Raw genomic sequence first — 24,041 nt, 5'->3', positions numbered from 1 at the left:
GTTATTCCAAGAATTGTAGAGAATGGACATATCTGATCTCCCAAATCATATTTGGTCATGTATTTTTGTCATGTATTTATGTCAGGTTCATCAGCTTGGCTGTGAAGTCGTAGTCTTGTTGCTAGAACTGAATCCTGATCAGATCAATCTCTTCAACTGGGCTATAGATCGATGTTACACTGGATCCTACCAGCTTGCCTCTGGATGTTTCAAAGCCATTGCAACTGTGTGTGGAAGCAGGTATTTATTAATCTACACTTGCAAATGTAAAGCAAACTGGAGGTTCAGCTTGTATTGCATAGAATTGTAAGTCACACTCTTACATTATATTCTTTCAAACAATTCCTGAAGACCAGATTACTGTAGATCCATGATTCTGAAAATAAAACTATGTGCTTGGTAGAAGATACTATAGCTATAGCTGAAATCTCTGACATTTTAGTGCTGTTTTGCTCAGGAAGATATAAAATAACCACAACACTTGCATTTGAACATAGGTCTTAAGTCTAGATTCAAAACATTTGGCTTGGTTTTTCATTTACTTTATGAAAGAAAAAAAAATGTCTTAAATGTCACTACCTTGAAATCAACTATTTTCTTCTTTTGCTAAATGGATTCAGTTTGATGTGGCTACCAGCTCCTTTTCTGTAGACTGGTATCATCGTTACTATTTTGAAAAGCAAGCACAACCTACTTGAAGACACAAAAACAAACATTGCTTTTGTGTTAGGCCTTCATAAAACCTTTCCTTTTTTTGCATATTTTCAAGAAAAAAATTTGTAGAAAGATTGAAAGGTAATCAATTTTGTGTGTGTATATATATATGATTTGCATCTAATTACAATAGATCTGAAATTTTGCTCTTAAATGTAATCTGGCAAGAAGTCTGATCAGCATACTTTAGTAGAGAAATAGTTGGAATACAGCAAATCAAAACAAGTCAAGTATTTTAGAAATTGTCTGTAAAAACATTTGCTCTTAGAGGAACAGCTAGACTATAGACTGTATTGTACTGAGATTTTAAAAAATATGAATGGAAATTTTTCTTAGCAAATTGAGTTGTTTTAAGTTTGTTTGTTTGTTCATTTTTCCATTTAAGGAACAAATAAACATGCCACATTTTCAGCCACTCTTTTTTCCTCGGGTTGTGTTACCTATGAGGAGAGGCTGAGGGAGCTGGGGTTGCTTAGCCTGGAGAAGAGGAGGCTCAGGGGAGACCTTATTGCTGTCTACAACTACCTGAAGGAAGCTTGTAGCCAGATGGGGGCTGGTCTCTTCTCCCGGGCGGCCAGCACCAGAACAAGAGGACACAGTCTCAAGCTGCACCAGGGGAGGTTTAGACTGGAGGTTAGGAAGAAGTTCTTCATAGAGAGTGTGATTACCTATCGGAATGGGCTGCCCAAGGAGATGGTGGAGGTGCCATCACTGGGGATGTTTACAAGGAGACTTGATGGGGTGCTTGGTGCCATGGTTTGGTTGATTAGATGGCGTTGGATGATGGGACGATGATCTCGAAGGTCTCTTCCAAGCTGGTTAATTCTATTCTATTCTGTTCTATTCTATTCTATTCTATTCTATTCTATGTCAGTGTGTACTGAAATTTAATCTTTCCCTTACCTACCATAAAAATTGAGAGTATGATCTGCATGATGTACTTTGAAGAGAAAGCCCACTTTCTACCAAGTTGGGGACTTTATTAATATTTAAATGCTATTAACAGCTTTTCCTCTATCCTATGTTTAGAGAGGTCACTGCTTAATCTACAAAATGGGCAGTAATGAATCTCATTGCTGATGTCCCTCTTTCTACAGAGAGGCTACGTCCCTTAATTTCTTTGTTATTGTTTGCTTTTAAGCTTATTTAAAGGATGAAGAGATGTGTAGAGGGTGGATTATAGCTAGAATTTGCAATGTCCCATGCCACACATCCAGGAGCACAGCAGCTCACATCTAAAATGAGAAATTGATGGTTCACAATTGATTCAGGTGCATTTTCAGAGCATCATGGAAAAGCAGAAAATTATGTAGTGAAAATCCAAATATTGTGGCATGGGAATTGCTTTCCTAGCAGTATTCTCACTGAATTAACACTTCAATATGTTTACCCTTATAATTAATGTTGACTGGACAGATAGAAGACTTCTTGAAACAGTTCTTCATGTTTACTCTTTGAAAATAGTTTTAACAGAAGTGCCTGTTAATGTTCATGTCCAACATAGTGTCTTCTCTGCAAAGGGATTGTTTTAATTTCAGCTTGGCATAAGAAGTACTTTATCCATGGAAATTTTCATGCTAGCCATCTTCTTTCATGGGCGTTGGCCTATTCTTTTAGCAGTTTATGTTGTAAATGAAAGTGAATTGACAGTTGGAGACACAGGTATTGCATTTCTCACTGTGGGTAGCTCAGTGCATTCCTAAGCATTAGTCCAAGGTAATTATAAATAATCCTTTCTTTCTTCCCGTTCACCAGATGGCCCTTTGATCAAGCAGCGTGTGTTCATAAGAGCCCCCTTTCCCATATTCTGGTAGTAGAACAGAGAAAAGAAAGATGACATTCTCTTTAGTCCACTCTACAGAGTAAATCAGAGTAAATATAATCTGCATTCCTCACCAACATTCACAAAAATGTACTGTTTATTCTTCTAGGAACTATCCTTTTGATATAGTGACGCTTTTAAACTTAGTGCTGTTCAAGGCATCTGACACCAACAGAGAGATTTATGAAATTTCCATGCAACTTATGCAGGCATGTATCAGCTACTTTTTTTGTCCTCCTGTCTTGTTTTGGGTTTGGTTTTTTTTGTATGTGTGTGTGAACTTTTTATAAAGTACTGTTTATTTTCTTTTTAGTTTTGTTCTTAAAATAAGTAATTAATTTTCTCTTGGCTGTAAATACTTATGGGAATATTTATGTAAAAATGAATGGGAAAATATTAGTTAATGGTGTCTTTCAAATTCAGAAAGTATGCACTGAAACATAGAGATTGTTCTCTGATGTCTAAACTTGAATTGCTACATTTCCTGAATTAATGGATTTTTATTGTCTCATTGCATTATTATTTTTTTGTCTCTTACAGATCCTTGAATCAAAGCTTTTTGTGTATTCAAAAAAGGTCTCTGAGCAAAGACCAGGCAGTATCTTGTATGGTACACATGGTCCACTGCCACCTCTTTACAGTGTTTCACTTACCCTTCTTTCATATGAACTAGCAAGGATGTATCCTGAACTTACCCTTCCACTTTTTTCAGGTACCTGTATCAATTTGACTTATTATCTACTGTCCTTTTTTGTACAAATGGTAGATTGTTACATAAACAGCAATCCTGTTTATAAATTTAGCTTGACCTGGTTTTATTCTTGTTCAGGTCAAATCATATTTAGGAATGCAATATATATTTCCTGGAGGTGCTTTTACAAAGTACAAAATTGCTATTTAAAAACCCTCTTTGGGGACTTGAGTCATCTTAGTGTAACTTTGAAATTACAAGGGCCTTGAATAAGTTAAGGTAACATTGGCAAGTTGTGCTATAATGGTTTCTCTTGTTGAGCTTACTTATTCTTCTTATACATACATTTATGTACTTGCTAATTGTGAGGGTAAAATGCTTTGTTTTATATAAGCATGACTTTAACTTTGGGAAGATTGTGTCCAGTTTTGCCAATTATTAAAGTCATTATGAGGAAGTGAGCTCTACCTTCTGTTATTTGCTATGGGTCTTAGTATCTGCAGGTATTTGCTGCAGGTCTTAGTATAATTTTCATTTTATCAGGATTACTGGGAAAAATGTTAAAGAATCAGATCTGCAGGAGCACGATTCAGAATACTCTTACTGAGGCCATTCCTGGGAACAATGACATTTTGAGACATATCTCTGTTTTAATCCATCTAATGTGTTGCTGTAGTTTTTAATAGCAGAATGCAATGTCTGTAATCATGGGAATTCTTACTGGCTCTTAAAATCCCGTTTTGTTGGGTTTGCTCAGTCTGTAGGGGCTGGAGGAAGGGTAAAGGAGCAATACATCATCCATTTTTCAGTACCTAAGATACCATGAGTTATAAATAACTGGTTTAGGGAAATTGTAATGACTCATTTCTCTTAAGAAAAGTAAATGTTGTTCATTATTACTGTTACCATCTACTCACGTTGCTGTAGTGGCTGTGACATTTAAAAGAACTCAGTCCAAATCTGAGCTCCTTTCTATGCATCTGCAATCATAATGAGAGAGCAGGGTATGCCTGGAAGATTTTTTTTTTAAAACAGGCAGTGAGGGAGGAAAGGAAATGTTAGCTCTACTGATTTTACAGAATAGTTCTGGTAAAGAGAGTTAACATGTTGCACCTTGGCAGGAAGCCTGCCACTGTATTTCTTATCCCAGACTTTCCAAATCCCTTCCCTTAGAGTGCCAGTTCTTTTTTTTTGCTAAACTATATAAAGTGCTGTATGCAAGCACTTCTGGACTGGCAGCAAACTATGAATTTTATAGGACTCCTTACAGGAAATCAGACTCCTAATATATGTAAGGTGGTTTGGTGAACTCAGTATAATAAGTGCCTTAAGATTTAAAATACCTCTTAGAAATGTGGAGGTTGATGGGGCACTTGTAATTCTGCAGAACACTTTTGTGTGTTTATTGTCATTCTCCAAAAGCTCTTGAAGTTCCAGAATAACTGCCAGTAACTGAATTACCCTTTCTCCTCTTTATTAACATCTGTTTCACTTAATACATAGTATGGCACGGTAACAAGAGGTGACTTTCTGTTTCTAAGCCCAGACCATGTTTGTTATTTCAGACTGAAGACCTGACCAATTGCTTGCCATTATTGAACATTAAATCAATATTTCTTTTCAGGAAGTTCAAATGCATGCTTTTGTATGCTTCTGGTTTGCAAGGTAAAAAGCATCATGTGGCCTAACACAGGTCAGAAATCCGATTCAAACCATGTATTTAGGGTTTCCTTCATAAAATAATATGTTGCCCTTTTCAACTTTTAGAGGTAAGCCAACGATTTCCAACAACACATCCAAATGGAAGACAGATCATGCTTACCTATCTGCTCCCTTGGCTTCATAATATTGAACTTGTTGACAACAGACTGCTTCTCCCTGGTTCAAGCCCTACAACTCCAGAAGATGAACTGAAGGACAAGGATGGGGAAGTAGCAGTCACAACTGGACTAAAAGGCAATGGCTGGGGCTCTCCTGAGGCCACCTCACTGGTTCTTAATAATCTCATGTATATGACAGCTAAGGTAAAAATACAAAGCAAACAAAAAACCCTGTAAAACAATTTCTGTAATACTCAAACTTACATTTCTTAAAAAAGGTTACTTAGGTTTCTTCCCTCTGATACCAGAAATTTTGCCCTGAAATAGTCTATATTAGTTTGACACAACCTTGTTTTTGAAGAGTTTCTTACTTTTAAGGACAATGTTAAATCTGTTCTCTTTCAAAACATGAACAATGTGTTTTACCATTCAAAAAAAAATATAATGACAGCATTAAAGATTAGTTATAGAAGAACTAAATTCAGTTTCCTCCTGTTAATATCTAAGGCAGCATGTGAAAGTTTGTTTGGCAGTAAGAAAGAGCACCTGCAATGTTCTTTGAGAGAGAAGAAAGGGAAAACAAGTATAAATTTCTAAGGTGCTAGTTAAAGCATTTGTTTGTAAAAGGGAAGGTATTTTACATCCCTGATATAGGACTAGGGATTCCTTTTTTCCAGTTACTTCAAGTAAACTGCCTAAGCAGCTAGTGGAGAGAAGGTACTGGGTATCCATCTTTTCCTTCTCTTTGCTGAGTTGCAGGCTGCTATACTAGTGTGCTGTGCCTGCTCTGGCACTGGTTTTGCCAGATCCAGTACATATCCCTAAATTGCTTGATACATAAAGTCCAGGAAATAATGCCTGCTACCTATGTCATATGGGACAGAGTGGTTTGCTTTTCCTAACCTGCTCAGGATTAATTCTCTATAAAGAAGAACATCTGTATCCATACTACATTGATTCTGGATTTGCCTCATGTTGAGGCCCTGTAAGTAAAGCATAATTGTTGTGTCATAATAATTTGTCATATGAGCATGTCTGAAGTAATGTGGAGTCTCTGTTTCAACCCACCAGGATATTTTTTGATACTTGTTGCATATCTAGGGCACAATACTGGCTTGTGAATTATCTGACAGTATGGAGTCCTTACAATATTATTAGAGGAATTTTATGAGTTGAAAACAAATGTGATGCAGTCTTACCTTTACTGCTGATCAGCAGCAGTCCTTGCAGTTAGTTGCTCAAAGTTTTTGTTCCAGAGTAAACAAGAATTCTTTCTTCAAATCATATTGAGTGGCCTAGCTTTGAAGTTGTATGTGTAATAAAGGGAATGGCACCTGGAAGTGCCAGTGTAGACAACAGTAAACGTAGATGCCAGTGACAGTACAGATGTAGCTAGGATGCATTAAATAATTTTCAGTAGAAATGCATGGCCTAGAGATTGTCACTCCTCTCCTAGAAAAACGTCACTCTGTGCAGTGGTTAAAACAGTTTTCCCAAAGTGGGAGTCAGAGATTTCACATGGGAAGTAGAATGAGCTTCAGACTCTTACATTCTGGATGCATGCACTAACCATTTAACTGACTGGACAAAAGAGAGTCGTTCCTAATGCCGTGTCTTGCAAGTGAGGGCAGAAGCTGCTTGTTTCCAGCGTGAAAGCAAAGGATGTCTAATGCTTAATTCTGCTAGGATTTACTCAGGAGAGAGATGCCAAATTGTTCACTACTGTGAAGGCTGAAGCACTGAGTACAGACATGCAGAAACATGACTTCTGTTGCTCAAACAATTGTAAACTGCTTGATTTTAGGATCACTTTTTAAATTTATATTCCTGAAAGACTTTGTATGGGGGTGTGTGATTTAAGTCTCTGAGAATAGACTAGAATAGACTAGAATAGACTAGAATAGACTAGAATAGAATAGAATAGAATAGAAAATAGAATAGACCAGACCAGGTTGGAAGAGACCCTCAAGATCATCGTGTCCAACCTATCATCCAACACCACCTAATCAACTAAACCATGCAACCAAGTACCCTATCAAGTCTCCTCCTGAGCACCTCCAATGATGGTCACTCCACCACCTCCCTGGGCAGCCCATTCCAATGGGCCATCACTCTCTCTGTGTAGAACTTCCTCCCAACCTCCAGCCTAAACCTCCCCTGGCACAGCTTGAGACTGTGTGCTCTTGTTCTGGTGCTGGTTGCCTGGGAGAAGAGACCAGCCCCTGCCTGTCTACAACCTCCCTTAAGGTAGTGGTAGAGAGCAATAAGGTCACCCCTGAGTCTCCTCTTCTCCAGGCTAAGCAACCCCAGCTCCCTCAGTCTCTCCTCGTAGGGCTTGTGTACTTCATGTGGATCTAAACCTAAATACCTTTAAATGCAATTTATGCTCTGAAGTCTGTCAGGTAGCTCTTGAAAATACTGGTTTGTCACTTTTCACAGCATTTTACTGTTGATTTTGCATGAGAAAATGCTCTAAAAGAGCATGCTTTAGTTTAGAGGTCTGCATGTTTCAAGAAATGTATGGTTATGCTCCTTTGCAGTACGGAGATGAAATTCCTGGACCAGAGATGGAAAATGTCTGGAATGCTTTGGCCAACAATGAAAAATGGAGTAATAACCTTAGGATAACACTGCAGTTTCTCATTAGTTTGTGTGGCGTTAGCAGTGACACTATCCTCTTACCCTATGTAAGTGTTTGCACTTTATTTGATCTACTTTTGGTTGTATAAGGTTTAATGAAGAAAACAGCTATCACCTGCAGAAAATGAATGGTGCAAAAAGAAGTGCCAACATATTCCCTAGCATACTGTGCAGAATTAAATCATGGGGGAAAAATGAGCCAAGACATTGATATTTGAGAAAGCAATTGAGTAGTGGGCATCTCAGTCTCCACCAGTGGAGCACACCTCATTTCAAGCTAGTGGTGGGCGTCTCTCAATCAAAGGGCAACTTTGCATGTCTGTGTAAGAGGCCAGTAACAGGGACTGGCCATAAATTTCCAGAATTAGTGAAAATTCATGTCAGAAATGTGTACAAATATGCAAATAATTGATGTATTTAACATTTTATTTCTAAAAGACAGAATGCTTGTTCAGAAGTTAAGTAACTTGCGTGAAAAATGAAGTGAAAATACTAAATGCTTGTATTTTTTCTCAATAATCAGTTTACAAAACTATGAGTTCATTTATAAAAGTCATCTAAACAAGAGATATTATATCATGAGTGGGACTTAAGATGCTATGATTTTATTTGTTTGTTGTAAAGATTTAGGTGCTCCTTCAGTGTGTAGTTTTAAGGGAAGAGTGCTACATTTTCCCTCAGCAGACCAAGGCTTTCTGTGGAACATCTCAAGACGGCTAACCTCTATTGGCTCCTTACCATAGAGACTTTTGCCTGGCTGTCATTAATTACATGACTGTTCCAGCAATGCACAAGTCAAACTGTACAGGATATTGTTATTATTCGAGTTAAAATAAAATCAGGGCTGTGTGAGAAAAGCAAGATAGTCCTATTCCCATGTTCCCTATTGCTCAGTGGCTGGGTGAAACAGAATCCAAATTTAGTAAATTTTCCAGCACAATTACAGTATGCAGTTCTATTAGTCTTTTACTATTGATGTCCCTGAAATAAATTTGAAATTCCTATTAATATGATTACACTTATCTAAAAAGCTTCATAAGCATACTTCATTTCCAGCTGCTGAAATTATACTTTGCTTATAGTTTTTATGATAATTCCTATGCATAATAGAATACAGAAAATACAGAAGACTGTAAAAGTGTTCATGGTGGTGTTGTTGTAGAATAGAGATCCTGTTGGTATCATTTCATTTGTAGGATTGCTGTTCTGTATTCTCAAATCAGTGCCTGTATATGCAAAGTCAGTGTTGCCCAGCTAATCTAAAGGGACAGTATTTGAAAGAACAAGCTTGAAGTCTGTGTGAGAAAAAGACAAAGGGGTTGATCCCATCTATCCTAAGGGTAATAAGGTCTTTCCACTAACTTGGCAGATTAGCAGAGGCCCTCCGTTCAGTGTTGACCATGCGTTGAGCAGGATGTAGACGAGGGACCTCCTAGGTTCTTTCCAACCTGACAGATCCTACAACCTGTGACAGAATTGAAATAGGCCCAAAGTTGGTCTCCATCAGGAGGAGCTATGTTGGCAGAAATCACAAATGTAAGAGGAAAAATTAAGCCTGTTGTATTCCTGACAGCTTACAAAAGGAATAAGGGCAGTTTTCTTAGAGAAAGGAATAGTCCTGTGCTTAGTGTATCTCATTTAAATCTGTAGCTTGGTTGGAAATGCCTGAAAACTCTGTTGTCTCTTTCCCAGGAGCCCCTTGTATACCTTGTCCCCCAGTCCAGATACTTGCCAGCCCAGAGCTTTCAACACACTCTTTTTCCAAAACTGTTGCCATCCCACAGCCCTGAGCAGCCTAACTCAAAGCCCCTTTCCGCTCACAGCACTTCTTTCTTTAGATTCTTTCCAAACCCTTTTGCCTCAAAGCTTTGGCTCTCACAGCCCTATCCTTCTCCAGGACAATAATATCCTCTTACTCCACAAAGAGAGCAGTCTGTTTTGGCATCTCCAACTTAATCTGCACAGCATCTCCTGTTTTGACAATGGGACTTTTCTGCCCAGACTTCCAGTGGCTGTTAACAAGACAATCACATCTTCATTAAGGGCAACAGCTGACAAGGTTCCTGTGTTTTCTGCCACTCTGTTAGTCTCTGGATTCTGGTTCTTGGATTGTTCAAAATCTGGAAAAGTTTTCAGCTTGTGTAGGAAGCTTGACTATGCTTGTGAGTCACCCTTTCACTGAGAGCTTTGTCTGGAGTAGGAAAATACACTGCTCAAGGGTTTGATAATGCCCTGGAATTTACAGTTAAGAAATTGTGCCTCGCTGTGCGAACTATGCACGGCTACTGATAACATAAACATGTATCTTCCATTGTCACATACATAACATATACAGGTTGGCAATAAGTATTATTTTAGCATCAGCACTCTTCCGGCTCACCTGGGCTCAGAAGATCACAAAGTTGCAAGATTGCCAGTTTACCCATCTCATTTTGGAGCCCTCTGTGCCCTAAGGCAGTCACCAGCTGCTTCCTGCCTTCAGCCATCTGTTCTGACTATGTGGGTGCAAGCCAAAAAAAACATGCCTGACTTACTTTTGTGTGTGTGTGTGATCAAACTCATTGATTTCTCCCTTTTGTTTTCCTAGTGCTCCAGTTCATATTGCTGAGCTGTCCTTTCTTTCTTCAGAGTTTTTAGAGCGTTTCCAGTTCAGAAACCTTTTCAGCAAGGACTTAGTGTAGGAAATGTGACCCCTTCTGGGGTGAAAGAAGCTGGACGTGGCACTGTGAGCCCAACTGGAAATGAACTGAGTTTGTAATCTGGAAAGTCCCTGAAAGGTTTTTTAGCACAGTAAAAGAGACTTTAAATATGTGCATTTTCTCTACTTTAAGCAAAAGAAAAGGAGAGGGGGGAAAAAATAAAAAGAAAAGTGAAGCAGTCAGGAAGTTATTTTAATGGAAGTATTTAGGAGTATAAGAACAGCAATATTTGGTGAAGCCAACAGGCAGTTTGGTCCAGTGTATTAACTCCACTATTAATATAGGTTTAGGGATATCTTTAAATACAAGAAGGCAAGCACAGAGGGATCCTCCCTTCGTCCCAGCAGTTTACAAATCAAATATTTTTGAGCCAGAGAGAGAGACTCTGCTTTTATTAGACAATAGGGGTGTCTGCCCTCAAGAATTCAGTTCTCAGTATCTCAACAGTCCTCATTGCTGTGGTGCATACAATAAAGTTTGGCATCTTGTTGAAATATTTATAGAAATTCCCAGAATTTCCATAAATAATACTCTCAGATTTTTGAAAACAGAATGCATGAAAGTCTGTGTACATAATTGCTTTTCCTTTCTTCCATGTGCCACTGCTTTGACTGCAGATAGAGCCTGGCCTATTCTTTGTGGCTACACCTACCATATCTGGAAATATAGGCATGAAGTTTTGGGTGGATCTATGCTTTCCAGATGAGAAGTTTATTCTGTTCAAGAGAGAGATTAATTTTCAGTGAAAATCACGTACTCAGAATACAAATCCCTGAGTGTCATTCTAAGTTAATGCTTATATCCTTAAGTGACAGAGTGCAAAATCAGATGGGGCTTGTATATGTATGTTATAAAGTTATATACCTAAACAGCTCATTTTGATAAGCAAAAACCTTGGGATTATAAGATCACAGATTCACTCTGCTGGGAAAATAGTCATGACATCCAAGTTAGCTGGTTTATTTCTGTGCAAACAAGAGGGATGCATTTGTGTGGTTGTGGCATCTGTCTAGGACCAATGTTTCCATTCCAGATCTTTTCAATACTGCAGTGTAACGTGTACTGGAAATTCACTTTGGACAGAGATGAGTAACTGTTATTTTCTTCTCTAGATAAAAAAAGTTGCAATATATCTGTGTCGCAACAACACGATTCAGACAATGGAAGAGCTCCTTTTTGAGCTGCAGCAAACCGACCCAGTGAACCCAATAGTCCAGCACTGCGATAATCCTCCATTTTACCGTTTTGCTGCCAGTAACAAAGCCTCAGCTGCAGCTTCTGGTATGACCTAAATATACTTTCAGTTATGCTCTCCTGCACTTTTCAGTTTTCATCTCAGAAAAAAACCCCAACTGTTACTTTTGCACCCATTCAGATCTGTGTCTATATAAAGTGCAAGTTTCAGGGGTTTGTTGCACATCTAAATTGCAGTTCTTTTTGATTCCTTATGTTGTATGTGGTTTGTAAACATATGTTTAATTCTCTCAACTATTTTAATAGGATATTAAACAGTGTTTGGTGCTGTTTAGAATTCAAATTATATGGTTCTACTAGTAGTTTCTCACAAGAAGAAGTTATCATCAGTGCTGTGATCACAGCACATACACCAAAGAAGAAAACTGAGAGCTTCAACTAATATGGCAATTCAGTTTTCAAAGGCCAGATGCTATTTCCAAGATGCATTAATCAAAGATACTTAAAGAACACCAACCTCATATTTAACCTTGTCAATGTTCTGCCAAATCCTTGAAAAACAGGTTATGTTACCTGACAATGAGCTTAGATGAAGGACTGGCAGAGCATCATTATGTTAATGTACCACTCAAAGCATTTAAACTTTACGCTATTTAACCATGTGAACAGGTCTTGGTTTATAAAGGTAACAAGATCCTGGTTTATAGAGGTAGCGGTGTTCATTCATATGAGCAAGTACTTGCAGGATGATGACTTTGTGGCTGCCAAAAAAAATCTTTTAAAAAGTTACAGACTTCTATTACTTTGCAAGTATTATCTTCTGCATGTAATGCATGTTCTATTGACATCTCACATACAGGAACCACCTCCAGCAGTAACACTGTTGTAGCTGGGCAAGATAGTTTTCCTGATGTAGAGGAGAACAGAGTGGTGAAAGAGACTGATGAGAGGTTTGTGATTTGTTTTTTGTTTGCCCTTTTTTTCCCCCCAAATGTATATTTTCCAACATTAAGGGTGAGATGTTGAGCACAGGTCTGCACTGTTTTGTGAGGAACTCTGATGCTGAGACTGGTCCTAAGTGGCGTTAACCCAGAAAATTAAATAATCCTATGAAGACAGATTGAGAGAGCTGGGGCTACTCTGGAGAAGAGAAGGCTCTAAGGAGACCTTATTGTGGCCTTCCAGTATCTGAAGAGGGCCTACAAGAAAACTGTTGAGAGACAGGTGGTGGTAGAACTAAGGAGGATGGAGCAAAAATAGAAATGGGTAGATTAAGATTAGATATTAGGAAAAATTCTTCACCATGAGAGTGGTGAGACACTGGAAGAGGCTGCCCAGGGAGGTGGTAGAAGCTGCATCACTGGAAGTTTTTAAGGCCAGGCAGGGGAGTTGGAATTAGATAATCCTGGAGGTCCCTTCCAACCCAGACAATTCTATGAATTTTGCATTAAAAAAACCCCAACCAAACAAAAATGCCACACACAAAACCCCCACACCACTATTCACATGATTCTAGTTTCTGACTTTTGTTTAATAATACATTGCAGAGGAACATCTGTTAAACCTGTATAGGATGAATTACCCTGTGTAGATCATGGGTTTGTAGGAATTATCCACAGTAGTTGCTAGTACCACTTCAGCAGTACAACCCACCTTCCACAGGTTCAGAACACAGAGGAAAAATGGGAAACAAAGCTTTTCTGTGCTTCAGAATCTTTTTAATTACTTGCCTTCTCCATGCTTTAAACATAAGTAGCTCTTTTTCAGATTAGTTATGTCTGACTGCTAATTTATAAGTAAATATGGCATTCAGTACTAAGATTTCAACCTGATAATAAAGAGAATTTCACTCAAATGACGTTATTTAGCATATGCACTAGAAATGTACTCGAAATAAAAGCATTTTTCCTCTGGATTTTTTATTATTCGTTGCATAAATATTAATGGCTCTATAAGTTAGATGATTATTATTGTGGCTAGATAAGTTAGATTATTGTTTGGTTGATTTGCAGGTAAGTTGAGCAAACATCATTTCCTGCTATACTTTCCACTGTGTTTTGGGGGCTTCTTCCCTTAGCTAAATGTCAAATGTGACTCCAAAACCATTTTTGCCATTCAAATGTAAATGCATTATAAAAATGAAAGGAAGATTACACATTAAAAAAAAAAAGGGATATTGCAAAGTTCTGATATTGGTATTCTGTTTCCTGATAAAAGTCTCTTCATAAAACAAATGTACAATCATTTGCCTGATTTCATTCCTGACTTTTATGTTGTCAAAGGCACTAGAAGCTGCACTTCAAAGCCAATGTGTCAATTTTGGTATGACTCTTAATATTGACTATGTATTGACTATTACAGAAGGTAATAGATTGTAAACAAACTGTTCTCATCAATAGGGGCATTTTTTAAAGTAATGCAAAGCCAATGAGAAGATACCTGGGTTTATGTTGACAGAACATGGTGTAAAATGCTCTGCTTTCAAATAACTTACATGACCTGTATTCTCCATGTGCTTCATTCATGGTAGAATTCATTTCTGCCTGTTTCTTCATTTTTTTTTTCCTCAACTTTATTCTTCTCTTCTCTTGTTTGTTTTTTTTTATAATGCCAGATAAATATGTCAGCAATTGTCAGTTTGTAGACATTTATTAAGAGAATTTATTACAATATATCAAATAGAATAGAATAAACCAGGTTGGAAGAGACCCTCAAGATCATCGTGTCCAACCTATCATCCAACACCACCTAATCAACTAAACCATACAACCAAGCACCCTATCAAGTCTCCTCCTGAACACCTCCATTGATGGCGACTCCACCACCTCCTCGGGCAGCCCATTCCAATGTGCAATCACTCTCTCTGTGTAGAACTTCCTCCCAACCTCCAGCCTAAACCTCCCCTGGTGCAGCTTGAGACTGTGTCCTCTTGTTCTGGTGCTGGTTGCCTGGGACAAGAGACCAACCTCTGCCTGTCTACAACCTCCCTTAAGGTAGTGGTAGAGAGCAATAAGGTCACCCCTGAGTCTCCTCTTCTCCAGGCTAAGCAACCCCAGCTCCCTCAGTCTCTCCTCATAGGGCTTGTGTTCCAAGCCCCTCACCAACTTTGTTGCCCTTCTCTGGACATGCTCCAGCAAGTCAACATCCTTCCTAAACTGAGGGGCCCAGAACTGGACACAGTAGGAGAATGAGATGCTGGAAGGACAAAAAATAGCAGAATTATAATGGCTTATGATGCCTTTTTGTCACCTCCACAATGAAATTAGTTGTGCCCTGATGAGACAGACATACTTTGGTATGTCAACATGTAATTCAATACCAGTACTATGTGTGCTTTTTAGTAGGAAATTGCATTGAATGTTGCATCGAAAACTTTCAGTCTTGCTTTGTATGATGAAGTTGTTTAAACATGATTATTTGTAATTAATTTCCTAGCTTTGCATCACTAGTACATCACACACATCACTAGCATGTGATCCTCCAGCATGGCTCCTCCTACTCCACTTCAGGCCTGATTGCGCTGACAGCACAAGGAGGTGGAGGAAGCCAAAAAAGATTACCAGTAAAAGCTAGCTTGTTGTGGATCTGTAGTAGATTTGAGGATAGCTGTGAACAATTTGTTATAGCTCTAATATCCCTTACCTCCTCTGCTAGATCTTCTCTGGCAGTTGCTGGATTATCCTATTGAAGGATCACCTAATTCAATGGTGATCTGCTGCAGCTTTTTCTGCTTGATACCTGTGTGGCTTAACTTTGGAGTATTCAGTCAGTTACTGCTATAGCAGATTGACAGAATGTTACCTGTGCACAGGGGCTGTGACAAAATACTAGTGTGAACAGTTTATATCTTAGTTCAGCCTTAGCATGGTTTCTTGCTTCAAGAAAATCACATTTGTAGCGTAAGAGTTTTCCCTCTGCTGATTTCAAAAGCTTGTGGCAGGGAAACAGAACTTCTCAGAAAGTGGCTGCCAAAAATCTTACTTTGTGGAAAGAAACAGCATTACCTTCACATTGCTGTCTAGTCCCATATAAAAGCTCATGCTTAAGGAAATGCATTTTTGGTAGAGTGAGCATATAGTCCAGATGTTTGTCTGTGTTTTTAATGAAGATTTTTCTTGTATTTGAAGGTTCAGTAATGTAATCAGAGCACACACCCGACTAGAATCAAGGTACAGTAACAGCTCTGGAGGATCTTACGATGATGACAAAAGTAAGTTCTATTATTCAATACAATGAAATTTCCAGTGTTTTGGTGTGAGAGGAAAACACTCTTATCACTGCTGAAGGCTCTCTGTGTAAGTTTTGTATAAACAGTAATGTAGTATCACCATATGGGGGTGTCCCTATTTTACTTTCATACTTCATTTAATTAATTTGCTTTGTTTAACTTGGGCTCAGTCAAATCTGTGTAGAGGTTAGAGAACTTCACAGAAGGCAGCAGCAGAGAATCCTCCAGACAGTAATACCTTGAACCTTTTATACATGGCAAGGTGGAAGGCTTCCAAGTGCGTTACAGCAAGTATTTTGAATTGCACCCTTTGCCAGTATTTCCCTCCAAGTAAAGTGCTGTTATATGAGCATGAAGAAGAGATTCAGGAGTTTCCCAAAATGAGGTCTTATCTCCTTTTTAGTTTTTCTCTGCTTTCTGCAACCAGCTCCTGGGTGCCACTGTGCATAGTTGTATTGGAGGGGATAGCAAGACAGAGCTCCCAGGCATACTTGCTCTTTATGTGTTTCAGCCAAATGGACTATAAATGGACATTTAACACTCAGCAGAGGTTGCAAAGAAAAGATCATTCTGTCAACTGTTGAATGAGTGTAAATTTTAGGAGCTGGATGGTTTGACTTCATTTCTGGAGCGACTTGTAAGGAAGCCAATCTACAGATTTCAGTTAGACCCTAACCAAATATTACATTGACTTTCATCTCTGGTTTAATAAAGCCAGGTTAAATAATATAGAGCCCATAATATCTTATCTCAGTGCCATGGACACCATTTTGGGACAGTATTTTGCCATAAGAAGTAAAGATTCTGTATATTCTTTAATGCAAGTAATGTATTTTTTTGCAACACTCTTCTTCAAAATATGGTGAAACTGTCAAATACAATGTGAAAGGATAATTTAATGAATATCAACAACTATTTTTCATAATTATGAAAGAAAATATTTGCAAAATACTGTGTACATACTGTAGTACTCAAATGCACAAAGATGTGTGCAGCAAACACCGTGGGGTTTAGTACACCTCTCTTGTTTTTCTTACGGCTCTCTAGTGCCGCAGCTACTAAAAATTCTGCAGATGTTTAATTGGAGCACCAGTGCTAATCTGATCTGCATGAACAAACTTTGGAAACAGAACAATGTTTATGTTGTTGGAACATTCTTCACAAGTAGCTGGTTTAAACAAGAGCTTAGAGTAATAAAAGGTTAAAGAATACTGACGTTTTCTTTGCTTTTTTGGAATGCCTCCTTGAGCTGATGCCCAAATGGTTTTTCCTGCCGTATAGTGCTTGCGAATATGCAAGGTTTGCTTCTCACAGGGGTTCCTTCCATAAACATATGAATAACTAGATATACAATAAAAGGCATTTTACTTAGATACTGACATTTATACAGAACTCTATCATGAAAGAGTAATTTTTATACCATTTGTTATTCTATAAGATAAATAATGCAACCTCCATTAAGAAAGCACAACTTAGACCCTCTGTCAGGCAGCCCAGGTGGCAAAGTTGTTGTTGCTATGCCTTCTCTCTTCTCTCCAGTCTACCTTAGGCGTATGGGTATTGGTGAGCATATAAATGGGGAACTCAGCTCTACAGCACAGAAACTCTGGTGTTCAGGCAAAGATTGTATGTCAAGGTGCAAAGTGCTGCTTTTTTTGTCTGGGTTTGCACATAAACCTGTCAAAATGAGTGAGGATCCAGGTCTTACTCTGGACCTCATGAAGCAGTTTGATGTGAAACATTTAAACTGGCAGTAATAAATGTGTGTCTCTGCAGTGCTTTTCATGAGAAAAGTATCTGGCAAACATTCATCTGGTTAACCCTTAGAAGATGAATACATGAAAATGCTATACTCTGCTACATTATTAGATCAGTTTATTCTTCTTTATCTGTAACTAATAAATCATCCTGCACAGGAAGAGAGAACTAAGTAGAGATCTAAATCAAAAAGATCTAATGTACTCCTTGGAAGACAAACACTGAAGAATGGGAATGATAAACTGGCATTTTAGTAGTATTTGAAGAAGCAGTTACTGCTTTGAAGGGCTCCTGAAAATGCTTTGTCAAAATGAAGAAGAGATAAATGCATTAGAAAAATACTTTTGTAGGCATCAGAACAGTTTTGTTTCCCATTGCAAAGCCAACAAGCATCAGATGCCTGCTGTTAAAAAAAAAAAGGTGCTAAGATCTTCGAATCTACCTAATGTGCAAAAGTGTAACAACAACAAAAACCCCAAAATACAAAAACAAATGAACAAACCAAAAAAGACCAAAACAAACCTAGAGTGAAAAATAATCCTCCCATTAAAAATTCTCAAAGGACAATGTTCAGATGCATGTCAAGAACAGGCCTGGAAAGGATACTTTCCATCACAGTGTGTAATAGACTGCCAGACCTGCAAAATAAAAAGTGAACAATGGGAAAAAATGTGAAAAATGAGAGGAAACAAAATACAGGAGAGATGAAAAAAAGCTTCTCTCTGTGAGGGAAGACAGAAAGTGGTGGAAGTAACTTCTGACCCACATCATTGCAGATAAACAGGTGGAAGAAAAAAACTCTGTTGCTCATTAACATACAGCAGCTGTCATACTGAGCAAAGTTAAATACATCTTTGAGAAATTCAAGAGATAATTCATCCCTGTTAAAAGAAAATTACCATGAAGATGGTTTTTGCATTCTGTATGCCTCCTTCCTAATTCAAAACATTTAACTTCTGCCTTTGTAGCTCATTAGGGCACTGGTGAGGAGTCACAGAAATGTGTCACTGGTACACAGCTCCTTGCAGCAGATGGCCTCTGACAGCAGCTCTGTTGGATGAACTTTTCTCTCATTTTTAAAGCAAAAGTCTGTTGCTTGGTGCTTTGTGATCTGGATCCAAAGCTACTAAGTGACAGTAGGGATTAATCTGCCACTCCTGCTATTCAGTGCTGTCTGCCTGGAATCTGTTTGATTTCCAGCAGCATGAAAGAGGGATTAAAAATGCATCATATGTTATGGAACACAGGAATTTACAAACCTTGTGTCATCTTATGTTCTTCCATACAGCTGAGCTGGTACATTAGCATAAATTCTTACTTTATTATTTTTCCAAAATGTGTAACCAGACTTGGGTTTTATGCACTCTTTTGTAATGCTTTTCCGTGCAGATGATCCTGTTTCTCCATATACAAGCTGGTTGTTGAATATTGTTGAAACCAAACAACCACATCCCCTGCCCATGCCTTACAATGGAGGATGTTGGGCACCACTTGTGGACTACCTCCCAGAAACCATCACACCCCGGGGACCCCTTCATAGGTAAGCAGTTTCTCATTCTGACATTTCAAACAGCAAGATGCTTCCTCTCACCAACACCAATCCTACTGTCCTACCACTCAGAACATCTGAAAATCATACCTTCAGTTTCTGCCGATGTCAGCGCTTATAATCAACATGCAGTGAAGGCTTGCAGTTCTACCACATTTCTACCAAAAAATCTCACTTTCTGAAAAGAATCAGACTGAAGAAACAATTAAAACACTTTTGGTTGGTTGCTCTTTTTTTTTATTCTAACTGGGCTATGTGTATTCTGACATTCTCCTTTTACATAATTTGTAGTGACAGGAATAGTGTGCTTTTCAGTAATGGGTGCTTACCTGCTTAATAATGTAATGAAGATGCTTCAGCATTAATCGTGCTGAGAAGAAATGTTATAAAACTGAATATGTAGGGATTACTTATTTCTTCAGAAATAGTCATCAGATTGCTGTTTTCCCATCTCCAGGAGGTTTCAAACTGATACTATGATCTAATTTTCAGGTGCAATATTGCTGTCATTTTCATGACAGAGATGGTAGTGGATCACAGTGTGAGAGAAGATTGGGCTCTTCACCTGCCATTATTATTACATGCTCTCTTTTTAGGTAAGACAAATAGAACAAACAACTAAAGTATTCATGTACTCCTGTCCTTTAGTTTTGCTGAAGCTGTATTTCTTATGTGTTTTTAATTATGATTTTCTTTTCTTAAAAAAATCAAACAAAATACAACAAAACCCCCAAACCAAATGAAAAAAAAAAAAACAAACAAACCACACACACAGACAAAAAAGAGTCCTAACCCTGAAGCAGTTACAGTCAGTCTGTGAATTAGTCACAAGCCTTTGTATATTTTGACCAGTTTTGCCCAAATTTGAGATGTGGGTAGAAATTTGAAGATTATTAACTTCAAAAGTATCTCTAAAACCCCCATAGTCATGTCCCTACCCTCCCCAAGAAAGACAAAACTTAGCCTTTATACTGTTTGATGAGTAGCTGGGCATTCAGCTTATGCTTTAGCCCTGGACTACACCCACCAGTGCTCTCTTGCCTTTACAAAAATATTATATAAACCAGCCAAGATTACTGTACTGCAGAGATAATGAAGGTAGGACATAGACCAAGCAAGCAAGCTTCATTAATATCACTAGTAATGGAATACTTATTCATCAGTGTCTTCCCTTATATACCTGAGCACAGAGGCACTGCTTTTTTCCCCACTGCTCTGTCTGTTCTTAACCATCCAGCTGGAGAGTGATAACTTCCTGATACCTTCCTTATCCTGCCACTTAACATTATGAAAAGTGAGTGGTCTGATTTTTCAGCATAGTAGACTATTTAGCACTCTGAACTTTCAATGTTGATAAATAATAGTTTTCATAAATAAACACAGCCAGCCACTCATGACATAAATTTATTGTAACTGAAGATTGCAGTCCACTTGTCATTCAGTCACCATAGTTACAACTAAATCTATTCACTGGCAATCTGGGAAGAGTGTGATATTCAGCAGGCAAAAAAGATTAAGTTAGGAGGTTACAGCACAGTGGTAGAATATGTGATATACTTCAGTATGTAACTGAAGAAGCTACTTCATTCTCCTTTTCTGCTACTCCATTAGCAAGTGTTCTGTCTGAATTTTTTTGCTGAAACAGGTTTTCTTTGGAAAATGCTCACTCATCAAATATTCACGTTTTATATCTTACTACATTGATTTCAACAAAGTTCTAATGAAACACAAGAATTACTGTTGTAGTTCTTGCCAGGACTGTGTCAGATAGGCCTTCTTGCATCAGTTTCAATATGACATTTCACATACATTCTTCACTTAGTAAGTTAATCTGTTTTGTGGCTGGCCATAATTATTTGTTTACTTGGTTTGCATAGTGCTTTTAATTTTCTAGGTGTAAGAGGGAACCATCCAAATAAACATATACAGAAACAGAGTTAAGATATTAGTAATCCATTATAAAATAGTTTACTGATTTGTTCCTGCAATAATGTTTCAACATTACAGTTTTCCATAAGAAATAAATAGAAATTTAGAAATGCCCCTGATGATCCCTTGGTTAAGAGCTCCACATTCTCCAATGTGAAATTAAAGCTAAATGCAACTGGAAACTGAATGTAACTGCTCTAGTGGTAACTAAAATGAGAACACAGCTTCCAAGCTTCAAGTTCAGTTTCTCTGGAGTTGTTATACCTCTTGTGGAAAATGTTTAGTAGTAGAGCCCTGTTGTGAAGGTGTAATAAAATTATTCAACACATGTTAGCCAAAGGTCTAAATGTGACTGAAAATAAACTGTTTCTGGAAATGTGAGCAGGCAGATGCATCTGACCAAAAAAAACCCAAAACCCCAGAACTGGAAAGTGGTATGGTGGCTAGCTGGAGAGCCTGTATTCTTCTGTTTGTTGTAAGGCATGAGAAAACTAAGGTGAAATAATTTTGCAGTGTATATGTTTGCCTATTGAATGGTTCGTAGTGCTGATAGGGAAGTAGAGAGGTAGACTGCTGGTGTGAGCCTACCTGTCTCAATAGTGCATAAAAATCTCTGCTGTTTAAAAGCTCCTTTTGCAACCACTGTGGAATGCGTTGAGCAGTTACACTCCTTTCCCATGGAAATGTGTCCAGATCACAGAAACTTACCCTCTCAGGAACATCTCCAAGTTAAAGAAAGGCCCAAGTATTGTCAAGCACAAAGACTGAACTTTCCTTCTCATTTCATAGTTAGCAGGTATTTGTCAATACTTTCATAGAACCCTAGGGTTTAACAGGATTTCAGTCACAAGTGCTGCCAAAATAGAATTTATTTTCAACTGAAAGAACTTCTTATATCCTTTTCAGTGTATGATAGAACAGGGTAGGATGGATTCATTATATCCTGGAAGATGGAAGGAAAGAGAGAAAGGAGAAAGAAACCTGAAGAAGCTGAAAAAGAGGTGGGCAGGTCGGCCATGGTTCTTGTGGAGGCGGCTATGGGCAGATGAGTAAGACAGAGGACCTCCAAAAACCTGCCCATAGGAGCCAAAGACACACAGTTCAGACTATGGCAGTATGAACAGCTTCATTTTTAGGCAAAGCAAGAACCAGTGTGGGGTTTATTAGGGAACACCGGACTTGAAAGACCTGTTGACTGCTGCCACTTAGAGTAATTAAAAAAACAACTGAATTTTTCAGCACTGAAACTGCTGCAGAGTAGAAGAAAGTATTTCAAAATACCTTGGAAGACACCAAAAGATAATTAAAAAACAATACAATGACAGAGAGCTGTTTATTTTACAATAATTCATGAGGTATTCAGGTTGTGTTAATATCTTAGAAACAGCAGTTAAGGGCTAGCCAGATCAGAGTCTTTCAGTGTCAGTGGCTAATTTCTTATGCTGTTCAGTGCTAGCTGAAGTTCTTTTCAAGGGATTTCATCTGTCGATTCCTTTCTTAATAAATTAGTATCTACCTCTTACAGTTTGCACTTAAAAAATTCATGGCTGTGCAAGAAAGCCAGATACTGAGGTCAGCAATATAATTACAACTACCAAGAATTTCTCATCTTTAGAGGTTTTCCAGTCAAATTATCACTTCAGCAAGACAGAATACGTAAAGTTGTATTGCCACACGTAGTTTTGTATCTCCTATATGGGACCTCAGTCTGGAAACACACATTTAAGTAAAAAAAGTAGTAGCTGTATCTGGAAGTACTGCATCTTTTGTTTGTTTGCACTGTTGCCCTGAACTGCCTTGGAATTTTTGCTATTTCTGGAATGTGAACTTGTTTATTATTTTGTATTCAGTGATTGCTGTGACCTTTTCTTTTAGGTCTTGACCATTACCGCCCTGAGGTCTTTGAACACAGTAAAAAGCTACTGCTTCACCTTTTGATTGCATTATCTTGCAATAGCAACTATCAAGCCATTGCATCAGTGCTTCTTCAGACCAGAGAGATGAGTGAGACCAAGACTCTAACAGTCCAACCAGCATACTTACCTGAATATCTTTATACAGGTAATACAGCAAAAGAAGAAAATAAGATTACATTACACTGTGATGGTTTTTAAAGTAGGATGCCAAAGTTATATTCCTAAAATGTAACAGTTTTAATAAAGTAGTAAAGTGGCAAATATGAACAGTCCTCATTAATATTAATTCCATGTGAACTGCCCTAGAGATGCACTCAAATTATTATTAGATAACTTTTTCTGATAGTGAGAAAGCTGTCTGATGTAAGGCAAAATATATAATGTAGAATTTTAAACATTAATATGGCTAATAACTTCCTAACTTTCCCCCTCAGGGAACCAAGACTACATTAAATGAGGGCAATCACTCCTCAACCTTCAAAAGAAATGAATAAATAATTCCAACACAGGAAGAGCAGCAGGAATGTGCAGCTCAGATTTTCCATTATTAAGTTAAATTTTGCATAATATACACCCTCATTATATCACAGATACACTTCATTTCTGTCCTGAAATCTATTGCTACATTAGGAGGCTTACTACGTACCTTTGCTGAGAGGAGTATTCTTTTAAGTTGTAGCAATTTACCTGTTTTTAAGGGGTTGCTTTGGAACAGTTTGTAGAAAGCTGCTAGCCAGGTTTCCTGTTGTCATGTAATACTGCTAAAAGCAAGCGTACTGTTGAGATTTGAAGGAATCACAGAAGCAATGCAGAGTTACAGAGGTAGGGTTAGTTGTCTGGGAGAGAGTGAGGAACTTTATACAGTGAGAAATGAAAAAAAGATTGTGAAATTAGTGGGATTTCTGTGGTTCTTCAGGAATATTGCCAAAAGTAATATATAGTTTAGCCTTATAAGGAATGGTACTTGATAATGAATTTAAACTTTTTTATGAGACATGAAGTATTCTTTTGAAGTAATGAGAAGCAGCGATAGGTATTTCAGGTTGATGGATTAGTTTGGCAATTGAGGTTTCATCCTGAA

At 38.0% G+C, this 24,041-nt stretch overlaps 1 protein-coding gene across 2 annotated transcripts in view; it reads left to right on the top strand.

The window, feature by feature from the left end:
- Nucleotides 1-24,041, top strand: part of FRY (FRY microtubule binding protein) — a 196,155-nt gene that overhangs the window by 123,491 nt on the left and 48,623 nt on the right. For both annotated transcript variants that reach the window (XM_054164677.1, XM_054164678.1), the window contains 11 exons: nucleotides 86-240; nucleotides 2,646-2,745; nucleotides 3,077-3,248; nucleotides 4,995-5,251; nucleotides 7,588-7,734; nucleotides 11,499-11,667; nucleotides 12,440-12,530; nucleotides 15,708-15,790; nucleotides 18,956-19,106; nucleotides 19,608-19,711; nucleotides 22,920-23,105. In XM_054164677.1, the coding sequence (XP_054020652.1) occupies nucleotides 86-240; nucleotides 2,646-2,745; nucleotides 3,077-3,248; nucleotides 4,995-5,251; nucleotides 7,588-7,734; nucleotides 11,499-11,667; nucleotides 12,440-12,530; nucleotides 15,708-15,790; nucleotides 18,956-19,106; nucleotides 19,608-19,711; nucleotides 22,920-23,105 (1,615 nt within the window). The remainder of the gene's footprint in view (nucleotides 1-85; nucleotides 241-2,645; nucleotides 2,746-3,076; nucleotides 3,249-4,994; nucleotides 5,252-7,587; nucleotides 7,735-11,498; nucleotides 11,668-12,439; nucleotides 12,531-15,707; nucleotides 15,791-18,955; nucleotides 19,107-19,607; nucleotides 19,712-22,919; nucleotides 23,106-24,041) is intronic.

The sequence above is a fragment of the Dryobates pubescens genome, chromosome 10, assembly GCF_014839835.1.
Source record: "Dryobates pubescens isolate bDryPub1 chromosome 10, bDryPub1.pri, whole genome shotgun sequence".
In the NCBI taxonomy this organism is placed as follows: domain Eukaryota; kingdom Metazoa; phylum Chordata; class Aves; order Piciformes; family Picidae; genus Dryobates; species Dryobates pubescens.
The sequence above is the reverse complement of the archived record's forward strand: the minus strand, read 5'-3'. Positions and strand labels throughout refer to the sequence as shown.